This window comes from Papilio polytes, unplaced genomic scaffold, assembly GCF_000836215.1.
Source record: "Papilio polytes unplaced genomic scaffold, Ppol_1.0 DF821067.1, whole genome shotgun sequence".
NCBI classification, from domain to species: domain Eukaryota; kingdom Metazoa; phylum Arthropoda; class Insecta; order Lepidoptera; family Papilionidae; genus Papilio; species Papilio polytes.
The window spans coordinates 1,306,941-1,318,996 of NW_013528137.1; the positions used below are offsets into that span (position 1 = coordinate 1,306,941).

Genomic DNA, 12,056 nt, shown 5'->3' on the forward strand with positions numbered 1-12,056 from the left:
GTAGTATTTGTCTGGTTGCAAGGGGGTAAGGAAATCTTTCTGCAAGAACATCGAGTATTTTCTCGACCATAACTAATCAAACTCTAAAGTTTACTAGAAGTAATACAATTTTAGATGTATTTTAATTACCTCGCATTGTTCGTACAGCTGCATCTCTATAGTCATTAAATTCTTCCACATTTCGTACAAGGAGTCGTTGAAAGCCTCCCCGAGGTCCACGATGTTAGGCTCCAGTTCCTCCAAAGTCGCTTGTTTGGTCATAAACTTTGCTATCACCTCGTTCATTTGATTCACGAGTCCTAGCTTCTTTTCCTCGAATTTTTTAACTATCCTATAATTTTAAAAAGCCTTCGATAGACAACCAAAAACATCAGCTGCCACATTCTGCGTTAAACATTTTCGATAATTTAACTTACTCTTTACTCTTACTAACGCTATCAGCAAGTGCATTGTCCACCAGATCTCTGAACAGTTTAACTTCTACCTGCCTTGCGTTGTAGGCTTCTTGAGCGTATTCCACAAGCGCCGCCATCGTCTCCACATATTGTTCCTTGTACCTACAGCATGAAGTAACTAACATCTATTCTTAAAGTAGGATAAACACGATTCAATGAATAGGAGAAACAATTGACGAGTATGACTACAAAAATCAAACAAAAAAATGGGACCCAGCTGCAAGCACTACCTTTTGGATACAAAAAGAATAATCAAAATCGGTCCACTAGCCGCGAAGTTATGCCGTCACACATAAAAAAAAATAAAAAAAACGTACAGACGAATTGAGTACCTCCTTCTTTTGGGAAGTCGGTCAAAAAATGCGTAGTAACGACTAAAGCCCAACACTTATTGACCCTAACGACTTATGAAAAATTTTCTGCGGATCGGATGCTATGACATGTCTGATCAAAATCTCTCGCACCACGCATCTTCTCGACTGACTTACTGAGTCCATATATCATTATAATATTTAGAAAAATGAAATGTGAAATTTACTCTTCATAGAAATTCAACAGCTCTCCACCGAGCTTCAGCAGTAGAGAACCATCGGGATCCTTCTGGAACATGGAGTCCAGTAGTTCAGGACCACTCAGGTACTCCACAAACGATAGCGCATAGAATTCGACTTTCGCGTCGTATTCCTCTTTAGCTATTCTTTCCTTTTCAGCTTTTTCATCAGATTCATCCAACCTTCGTAACAAACCCCTGCCGAAAAACATATAACTTTCTTTCTCATAATATACTAAACAGCATCGGAGTTACGGTATGACAAATGGACTGCCCAGGACGTTGAAAATAAAAGACGCCACTGGCGCCTAAAATATCGCATGTATGGGTTAGTTTAGCTATTCTGTTCAATTCAGTTTCTTGTCTATGGCACTCCCTTAGCGGATTGGGCGAGTGTCGAGTGTTTATGGTTTTATTCTTTTTCGGAATTGTATAGCTATTATGGTTGCAGGTAGAAATCAGGACGCTGGTAATACTTTAAATGGCACTGCAAACTACTGTCTTTCAAATAGTAACACTGATCGATTGCAAGGATAATATAAACTATGCTTATTAAATATGAGGTTTCTAATGGTAAATTATTAGTTATCGAGCAAGCAGTTTTGAATTACAACATTGCACTAACCTAAATAAAGCAACACCACTCTCTCTTTCTTCCTCCGTAATTATTTTGTAATCCAAATATGTTACTTTAGTCAAAGCGGATTTGAGAAATTGATAAGCCATAGGATCGTCGCAGCAAGGGTTACCTCTAAAACTTACAGACCGGAGGAACCGAAACCTTCTCAAGTACGCCATCTACACAAAATGCTTTATTCATCAAACATTTATTAAAAAAAAAAAAAACTTTCTATGAAGCTCTTTAAGCTTATCTTTATGTTTACCTCTTTATAATCTTCAATTAAATTATCTCCAATACTAAATACGAGTAGTTTAGTAATCGAGTCTAAATTTTCTAGTTTCCTTATTTTATTGTGAAACAAAGTTAAAATTTCTAAATTGACCAATGCATCCAAGTTTTCAATCCTTTCTATCTTGTTGAAAGATAAATCTAATTCATTTAAGCCTGTTAATAATTCGAGATTTTCTATTTTTTCAATCAAGTTGTGGGCTAAAGTTAGCTTTGTAAGTGATTTTAACATCCAAAGATGATCGATTCTTAGTATGTTTTGAAATTCGAGTCGAACTATTGTTGCCTCGTCTATATGGACACCTTCTTCCGCGAATAGTCTTCCCGCTTCTTCAGTAGGTCCTATATTTTAATTTCATTAATAGTGTACCATAATTACATTGTTATTAGAAATAGGCGCATTCAATAATTAAAAAATACTGGCAAGCGGTAGTTACAAGAACGCATCCATAACTATCTAATTTTAATTTAAGCAAAATTGAATCTTACCGTATTCTAGAATACATCGGGTTATCATAGCATTATCTATAACTCCGGGTTCAATGTCTGGATGAATAATAAGACTATTCAAAGATTTCTTTTCAGTCATCTTTCAAACTTATAGATGCTGAGAAAATATTAACTTTGATATTAATTACTTTAACTTTAATGGATTAGCTACTATAGTTTTCTGCTGTGCTGCTTGCCTTTGTCTGAAAACACCAAGTTTTTAGAAGCACATAGGAAAAATATACAATGAATCCATAGCAACGGTAATGGATTATGATTGACATATCTTTTTATCGATGACAGGAGAAAAAAGTTTTTCGGGTTGTTTTTATTTTAAAGTAAATATTTATATAGGATGTATAAAACGCCCAAGGATATACTTAATAAAAAGTAAGTTTAAACAAACTCGTAATGCTTGTTGTAGCTTACATTCAATTTGTATGTTTAAATTATTGCGCGAACAATTTAAATAATTGCCATATGAAAATATAAAGGTTTTTTTGGTAACTCCAATATCACAACAATTGCTTTATTACAGGTTGTTACTTGGGAGAAAGTTAAAAAAAACAGTAAATAACGACATGTTTTCATATAAAATTGTTTATTAATTAAGTCGTGATATACGCGACACTTTTTCAGTTTATGTGAAATAATGATGTCAACACTGTGTACCGTGTGTCACTTACTGGATGTTTCTGATTTTGACATTTCGTAATTGCGTTGATAGTAGTGACAAGTGAAATCGAAGGACTTTTGTGATAAATATTGGAAAAAACTCAAAATGTCCTTTTTTGGGGTAGGAAATCCTTTTGCTACGCCGGTTGGTCAAAAAATAGGTGCGTAAGAATTGTTATCCTCTTAAATTAATTAGTGTTTCGTAATATTCTCTATTCTTTCGTGTACGTTTTCTCTTCTTTTGTTGCGTACAATTTCTTCATAATTACAATTTCCACTTACCACACCAGAATATCACTCACCAATAAGTTTAGTTAAGAACAAATCAAGCTAGTTAGTATTCTTGAAATAGTAATTCTTCGCGGAAAAAATGTCATTTGACGCAATGATGTTAATGATTTTGACCCTTTGTATTTATTACGAACATTGGCTTACAGAACAAGCCACAGATGGCTCTCTACCGTCAGAAAATTGGGCTTTAAATATGGAAATATGTGATATAATTAACAGTAGTGCTGATGGACCAAAAGATGCAATTAAAGCCATTAGAAAAAGGCTGACCCAAAGTGCTGGAAGGAACTATACTGTGGTCATGTACACTCTGACTGTACTAGAAACCTGTGTGAAAAATTGTGGAAAATCTTTGCACATTTTAGTCTGCAATAAGGAATTTATTTCCGACTTGGTAAGTAAACACTACAATATATTTAAAAACACTTAATTCTCATACATATAAATATAATTTTGAATCGATTTAATAACTCTTAACTAGACTTTAACTAATATTTCTTCATCTTTGTATGAAATTATCTTATATTCTATAAATTTTAGGTATGCTTGTTATTTATTTATCATAATTAAAAATTAAAAATTTTGTCATAGACAAAGGTTAGTACATTTTTAACAATGTTAAAAAATAAATAATACTTTGGTAGTTTTTGCAAAAATCAAAATAGTGTTATAAATATAACAGACAGGTATTGCAGATAATAGTATTAGCAATGTCTTTGCACTGCAAAGTTTATCTGATTATGAGTTTCTTCACCTCTGTTCACTACTCTATGGCTGTGATATGTGACAATTATCAACTATAATCTAATCAGAATAGCTTGTCTGTGAACAAATAACACATAGATAATAATATACACTACTTGTATACTTTATATTCTACTATTTTTATCACATTGTTAGCTACTTTATGTTATGTATTTTGTAAATAGTAAATTAGAGCAGCCAGAGTTCATAAAGATATGTATTTTAGCTAAATTTAATCTTGTTCATGTGACATACTTTTACATTTTTGCTTACTATGGTGTTTTAAATCCACTATAGAGAACATGCTGTGATTGTATTTAAAAAATAAAAAATAGATAAATTCTACAATGTGTTATATGTAGATATCTGTCTACACCATTTAAGTTTAAGATGGTCCATAATATTGTATCAATAGTTCTTTTATATCTTATCTGTTTTAATTGAATGACTCATTATGACATTGACCTCCTAATAATTACATTAATTACATCATTAAATGAAGGTAAAGTACTAATTGAACAAACTACCCAATCTACTTTTCTATATAAAGAGAGTATACAAAACATTTATAGAAACATTTATTGTTATTTTAGATAAGTTTGTTTATCATTAAAAAGATTTAAGTGTTAGTTGTAAACAAGTTTTAAGTATTATATTAATAAAGCTATTATAGTATAGTAATGGCTGTTTGTGTAGACGTCTTCATGAATATCTTTGACACTCATATATGCACACCTGTGTATGTAAACTAGATACCACTGATACTGAAATATGAAGCTAATAGCTTGCGCTCGCAACTGTTTCTGCATGGAATTAAAAAACAACAAAAGCAGGAAGCCTATGTGTTCTGCCAGACTATCCTCTATGTCTATACCAAATTTTATCAAGATCTATCAACTGTTTAGGCTATAATTTTTAAGAAACATCTATTCATTCATATAAGCATATATAATATTAGTAAGATTTACATTTGCTTAAAGGGAATAAGTGGGATTACTTGTTTTTGTACAGGAGCGTAAGTTTAAATTCATGCTAACATATGAACAAAATTGTCCATATTAGCTAACATTCACTAACACATAAATAGTTCACCTCTACCAATGTAATATAGCCACTATCAAGCAACAAAACAACTAAAAGTATCTAATATGCAAATTAAATATTTTCATGTTATAAATATACACGGAAGGTGATGTTAGCCTAGTATTTTCGCTGACATATCTACAGTCGAACACAATCTTACAAATAAATTTCTATTAACCAATTGTTACATTAAAAAAAAAGTATATTAACATTGTAAATATTTAAGGTACAAAAAACATATATTTAAATTAGAATGTACTTAAATTTTAAGACATTTTAATCTTTTTTACTTGTATTGATAGTTATGTTTATTTTCAGGTCAAACTTATTGGACCTAAAAACGATCCCCCTACGGTAGTGCAAGAGAAAGTATTGAGCCTTATCCAGTGTTGGGCAGACGCTTTCCAGAATCAACCGGAATTACAGGTAAGGGTTTATTTGCACTGTGAATAGTCGCGCACATTTCTAAGGTCCGCTAAGCAAGTGGAATTATGCTTTAAATTGTTACAAGAAGTTACGACAATACTGTTTTCGAAGTTTTAATGCGGAGTTTGTAAGCCGATTACGTTGTTCACCTACTTTATAAGTTGTCATTTAAACATCCGATATGTTTGTTTGTCGTATGACCTTGAGAATTACGAAAACAATGTGAATGTAGCCTAATATGTAATTTATTTCCACAAAATCAGGTTTTTATCGCATAATTCTGGTCTCACGAATAAATATCTGCTTTTAAAATTATTTTATACATTACAAGCTTATAGACAATATTTCAAGTGGATAAAAATCTTTGCCGACTATAGAAAGCAATTTGCATTTGCGTCATGTTTAATAAAGTTATTATTGAATTTCTGGTCATATATTCCGTGCTTTGAATTTCTCAACTTATCCTAGCGCCCTTGATTTTCAATAACAGTCAAATACCCGGTTTCTGAAAGACTTGTCAAACTGGAAAATAATTCTAGTCTAAATGAATTTAGTTATCACAAATAGATCGAGTTAGAACTTTATATTTTATTTTTTATATCCAATGTAATTTAATTATATATCTTACTTCTTACTAATATTGTAAATGCGAAAGTTTAGATGGATCGATGTTTGTTAGAGTTTGTAGCCTAAACCGCTGAACCGATCTCGATAAAATTTAGCATAGATGTAGTCGATAATCTGGAAGAACACATAGGCTACTTGCTTTAATTTTTTTTAATTCCACGCGGACGGATTCGCGGGCGAAAGCTGGTCTTTATAAGAAAAGATGAATTTCGTAATAATTTAAATTTGTGTCCTAGGTTTTAATGGGTAGGTTCGATCAGCTACTGACCGAATGTTATTGAAACCTAACGTATTGTTTTGCGGTTAATGTCATTGTTTATATCAACCGGGTTGTGAAATAATATATGAAGTCACCTAGTTAATGTCTTATTCCACATAGCGATTACACGCGCGTGATAGGTCACTCGTATGTCGTTAAAGTAGTCGGGGCCGCACCAGTGGAAATAGGACGCCATAAATGCCGGTTTCGTACAATCAGTAACTAAATACCGAACTCTGAGTGGTGACAACGTCCACTGGAGTAGATTTATTGACATTAATTTACAATAAACTAACATTTAAGAAACAATAAATCTGGAGTGGTAGTTTTTTTGCCGAATTTAAGGTTTCAAGTAATGTTGCAACGAGCTGTCGCCCGCAAACTTCGTTAGCGCAAATTGGACCACCCGTTACGCCATTTGACAGTGCAGAATTAAAAAAAAAGTAGTCTATAATATGCCAGTCCATGTCAGCTACCCTTCAGTAAAAGTCCGGTTGATATCTGCCCAGCCGTTTTTGAGAATACCCGGAACAAACGCGGCTTGCGGACAGACACAAAATTTATTAAATGCGATTTTCGTTACCAGCAACGCAAATACATCATCTTCCCGAAATCTGGAATTTTTCTGTTGATATTACAAACAGACACTCCAATTTTGTTATACGTATAGAAGATAATTAAAAATTGTTGTAACTTAACAATTTTTTCCATTCTTAAATTCACATTATCGTATAATCTTTACGATTGGTATACAACGTGTAAAAGTTTCGATTGACTGCGATAACTGGAGATTTTTTGTATCTATCTTTCATATCAGTTGTGATTCATAAATCTATTATTTGCGACTTAATGTTTACCTTTCTCATCAAAATCTGGTCTTTGTAAAGGACCAATCGAATCAATTTCATGTAAAATTAGCAATATTAAAAAAATCTAAATGAGAGCTAAGGCAGTTTAAAATTATTTAGTATCTGTATTAAACTCTACAGTACTCTTTATTTATTCGTTGTTTATTTTCTTTTCCAGGGTGTCGGACAAATTTACAATGAACTCCGCTCCAAAGGAGTTGAGTTCCCGATGACGGATCTAGATGCCATGGCTCCTATTTTTACGCCACAGCGGGTAAGTTATATTTAAATAAAAATGAGACTGTATTGATTTATTATCTGTGTACGATCAAATATCACATAGCAAATAGTTAATATAAGAGCTAAATAATTCAACATATATTTATAGTATGTAGGCAATTTTTAGTAAGACTTTTAATGTGGGTTGGAAATTAAAGTCTTCAACGGCACAGGGTTTTTTTTACCATTTGTGCTATATTTTTGAAAATATTTATGACTAGCTTTCGCTCAACCCCGTTCATGTGGAATTAAAACAAAACAAAACTAAGTGTTCTACCAGACTATTCTCTACGTCTATACTAAATTTCATCCAAATTCAAATTCTAACAAATATCCATCCATTTAAACTTTCTCATTTATAATATTAGTATGATTGATGTTTATTAATAGGATAGTTATTTACCAGAGTGTTCCTGACGGCGCGGAGCAGCCAGTAGGGTCTCCGCAGCGCGCGGCGCCGCACTCGCCCTCAGCACAGCTGCAGGAGAACAACATGGCCACGGTAAATATTACTACATTGCTGAAAATATTCACATAAAACTTGTAAGAATGGTATATTCAAATTGCAAAGGACAATTTTAAAAATAACAAAACAGCTTAACTCACATGAAATTTCGGTATAGTCACCAACCTTTAAGTGTCTTTTTGCAAATCTGTCTTATTATCGGTATTACTATTTCATTGAGTAAATAGCTTTATTCTAATTTTTTACAACATAACTATGTCCAAACGTAAGTACAGTTAGAGACTTTGCCGGTGACCCTTAATGGTATACGTTTATTTTTGGTTCAATAACTTCATAAAATGAGTTTACAAACTACGTAACTTGAGTTTTACTCATTTGAAACTTAGGTTAACATGAATCACTAAGTTATGACAAAATAAGTGCAAACTTCAGAAACCCTGCATAAATTCTTTTTATTATCCCATTGTTTGTGCAACGCACTAAACTATCTAGTTCATTGTTTGTAAAACGCTTGGTTTGTTTTTTGTTACACATAAATGTATGATAATAAGAGGAAAAAGATATGTATAAACAAAATAAAAAAAAAACGCAAAGAATAAAGTTAGTGAACATATTCCATGCCACATCCAGTATATTATGTCTCGATGCAACTTGATAATAGTTTAGTTTGTATACGTTAATGTTTCGTACTCGCATTTACTGAATGTATATTAAATTGTCAGTATGCTTGAACAAAATATATTTAGCATAAGTAAGTAAATTGTAAATTTTTATTAAGGTAAAAAAATATTATTAAAGCACAAATCAAAGCAAATTCTATAAGTGTGCCACCGCGAATGTCCCTAACTGTACTTTCAGGTGACATTGTCAGAGAGTCAGATGAGCAAACTGCGCGGCGACCTGTCGGTGGTGGAGGGCAACCTGGCGGTGATGGGCGACATGCTCAACGAGCTCACAGCGCAGCCTCCACACAACCACCACGACAGCGATGTTGAATTGCTCAACGTAAGTACTTAACACACTCATCAACATACACTTGGCTAGTACTACGACAATAGTATTTTTTTAACCTTCTGCTGGTAACCAAAAAAATTACATGAAAGAAACCAGCCGTTAAGCTAAAATATAAAATAAAACCGAAATTTTTTTTTGCGCCTAAAATTTGACCGCAGTGTGAAGTAAGTGAGACTGTGAATAAGACCATAGATAATAAAAATTGCCACATCTAGATCAGTCTGGGGACGTCCATGCGTATTGGGTTTATTGTAATTTGTGTAACTCTGTATGGTGGTGGTGTGCAGGAGCTGGCGGAGACGCTGCGCGCGATGCAGCAGCGGCTGGTGGAGCTGGTGGCGCGACTGGCCGGCGAGAGCCCGCTCACCGCAGACCTGCTGCTCGCCAACGACCGCCTCAACAACCTGCTGCTGCGCCACTCGCGCTTCCTCAACAACAGGTCTATACTGCACCAGTACTGACGTCACACCTCACTACGCCTCCACTGTCACTTGTTCTGTAGTGACGCGTTATTTGTCCTTACATGACACATCACTAGTCCTTAAGTGACACATCACTAGTTCTCAAGTGAGACATCACTAGTCCTTAAGTGACACATCGCTAGGCCTTAAGTGACCCATCACAAGTCCTTAAGTGATACATCAAGAGTACAGAAGTGATACGTCACTGATTCCAAAGTGGCACGTCACTAGTCCTAGAGCGATATGTAACTTACTCACAGAAACTCTGAGTACGTCACTGTAAACTAAGTATGAGAAATCTACACTACTATAAGGAATCCTTTAGTGTCCAATTAAAGAATTTGTAAATTATAATTAGAATTGCCCGAGTTTTAGCAACGTTTATAAGGAAAGCTTCATGAATTACCTTTATAGAAATTTTAATTATATTTAACTTTTAATGGTCATTGCGACAATTTATGACAAAATCCGTATTTACTATTCTTTCGTATTGTATATTGTAATTTTAGTATTGTTTAAAATTTTATATTAGGAACGCGGCAAAGGCAGGTGCGACGCCGTCGGCCATTTTGGGCGCGGCCATGGGCGTTCCCGGCACTGATACACGTTAGTGTCACATGTTTTCATATTTTATTTATTTATATATACAACTAAAAAGTATTTGGAACAATTTTAAATAGATACATTAATTTGTTTGAATTTAATTCCAGCAAAAACAGGCGATGACGATGCGCTTATTGACCTGAGTGACGACGTGCCCGATGTCAGCAAACTGAGTAAGATTTTTAAAATAATTTAACTACACTAATTTATGTATATTGTGAGAAAGGAAATTTTTCAAAAACAATTAATAATTTTCTTTCCATTATTAAGCTACATTATAAATAATAATGTACGCTATATTTATTATTAATACATATTTAAAACAGTTTATAGGAAAAGGTCGTTATAACCCGTTTAAATTAAATTTAAAAAATATGTAAATTCTATTATTTTCTGTCAAATTTTATTGAGATTCGTTAAATTACAAAAACTAATAAATATGCTTTCTAAATTTTCGCATTTATAATATTAGTAAGATGAATTGTCCATTTAATTATGAAAGTGGAGGGGTAGACATAGAAAGAGATAGATGGATTGCGTAAAAGAGATGAAGGATGATAGAGTTATTTGGAGGAAGAAACCCCGACACGACGGGAGTAGGATAATGCAGAGGTGATGATGAATTGTCCATTTAAGGTATAATTTGTATGTCAGGTGTGCAGGCCGCGCCCGCAGACAAGTCTCCGAGCTCCAAGGACGAGTTCGATATGTTCGCTCAGTCCCGCAACCTCACATATGAAAATACTAAAACTGGGCAAGTATATACTAAAACTCACATATTAACAGAGACAATCACAATTAATAAAAGTGTTACTATCACAGTTAAAAACGGAAAATAACATATTTTCAAACTAGCTGTTGCTCACAACTTCGACCGCGTAAAATAATAAAATATATCCCATGTTACTCATTGAGAACATAGCTTTTTGGTGCAAGAATTTTTAAAATCGGGCCAGTAGTTTTTGAGTTATTGCAATATGTACAAAAATGCAAATCTTTTCTCTTTATAGCATAGATGTAAATAAAAATGATCACCCAAGTGTTGGTAAAAAGGCCGTATTGTTGCCGAAAAAATGAGACATTATTGCATAAGATAGAAAGAGATAGATAGTAGATTGTCAACTCCATACTCCATAGTCGTTTTTAATGTGATGAATGATGTTTCCGTGCGACTTTAACCACATATAATTACGAAAATATTATTTTATTTTTTACATATGTCAAATTATAATTGCAAATGTCAAAATGACATAACATGATGACAAACCGTATCAACCTTGCTTCTTTAATGTTGGCAGATTGTAGTTTATGATCCCTTTCCCACATGAAGTTTTTTTCCAATTTATTTATCCCCAAGTTTAGTAGCGTAAAAATATATAGCTTAAAGCGTGACGTAAGTGTAGGGATTTACATTCAAAAAAGAATTATTCAAAAATATGCTGTAATTACTGCCATCTTAGGAAAAAAAGGAGTGTGTTTACACTTTATTATATTAGTATAGATATAGATTATATGGTGATTATTAAAAATCAGTCTTACATAACTATACTGGTTTGTAAGATATATAAATTTATATTGAAAATAATGAGTTTGGGTTAATTAGTTAAGTAATATATTTGTATTTGTTTGCAGCGGCAGCAGTTACGCGGACAACGCCAGCGAGCAGAGCAGCGCGGGGCTGGCCGCCGCCGCGCACAACCACCCGCTGGTATACTTTCTTATATGCTACAGAAATTATTAAGGGGGTTATGATATAATAGGGGGGGAGGGTAGTAACACAAATGGTAATAATAATAATAATAATAATAAAGCCTCTTTATTTCCATATCTAAGATTTTTATAATTGATTTACATAGTATTTGTTAGTATTGTTAGT

General features: G+C 33.3%; 2 protein-coding genes across 3 annotated transcripts in view; one reads left to right on the top strand and one right to left on the bottom strand.

Moving 5' to 3' along the window:
• Positions 1–76: 76 nt before the first annotated feature.
• Positions 77–2,726, bottom strand: LOC106109737 (leucine-rich repeat-containing protein 48-like). Its single transcript, XM_013291340.1, has 6 exons — positions 2,405–2,726; positions 1,890–2,257; positions 1,631–1,803; positions 994–1,203; positions 417–557; positions 77–331 (listed from the first exon to the last, which is right to left on the bottom strand). Exons 1-6 carry the CDS (start codon positions 2,502–2,504, stop codon positions 94–96), a joined length of 1,230 nt encoding a protein of 409 aa, XP_013146794.1. The 5' UTR covers positions 2,505–2,726; the 3' UTR covers positions 77–93.
• Positions 2,727–3,092: 366 nt separating this feature from the next.
• LOC106109847 (TOM1-like protein 2) overlaps positions 3,093–12,056 on the top strand; it is a 14,495-nt gene continuing 5,531 nt past the window's right edge. For both annotated transcript variants that reach the window (XM_013291483.1, XM_013291482.1), the window contains exons 1-11: positions 3,093–3,240; positions 3,517–3,764; positions 5,516–5,623; positions 7,536–7,631; positions 8,043–8,138; positions 8,961–9,107; positions 9,404–9,555; positions 10,110–10,183; positions 10,288–10,353; positions 10,835–10,934; positions 11,813–11,888. In XM_013291483.1, the coding sequence (XP_013146937.1) occupies positions 3,186–3,240; positions 3,517–3,764; positions 5,516–5,623; positions 7,536–7,631; positions 8,043–8,138; positions 8,961–9,107; positions 9,404–9,555; positions 10,110–10,183; positions 10,288–10,353; positions 10,835–10,934; positions 11,813–11,888 (1,218 nt within the window). In that variant the 5' untranslated portion in view covers positions 3,093–3,185. The remainder of the gene's footprint in view (positions 3,241–3,516; positions 3,765–5,515; positions 5,624–7,535; positions 7,632–8,042; positions 8,139–8,960; positions 9,108–9,403; positions 9,556–10,109; positions 10,184–10,287; positions 10,354–10,834; positions 10,935–11,812; positions 11,889–12,056) is intronic.

What these genes read in the sequence shown, in the direction of transcription:
- LOC106109737 (XM_013291340.1), bottom strand. Translation starts at nt 2,504, where the DNA reads ATGACTGAAAAGAAATCTTTGAATAGTCTTATTATTCATCCAGACATT. An exon ending in TAATTGAAGATTATAAAGAG is followed by an intron (nt 1,804 to 1,889) that starts GTAAACATAAAG and finishes CATTTTGTGTAG; the next exon opens with ATGGCGTACTTGAGAAGGTT. An exon ending in CTGTTGAATTTCTATGAAGA is followed by an intron (nt 558 to 993) that starts GTAAATTTCACA and finishes TTCATGCTGTAG; the next exon opens with GTACAAGGAACAATATGTGG.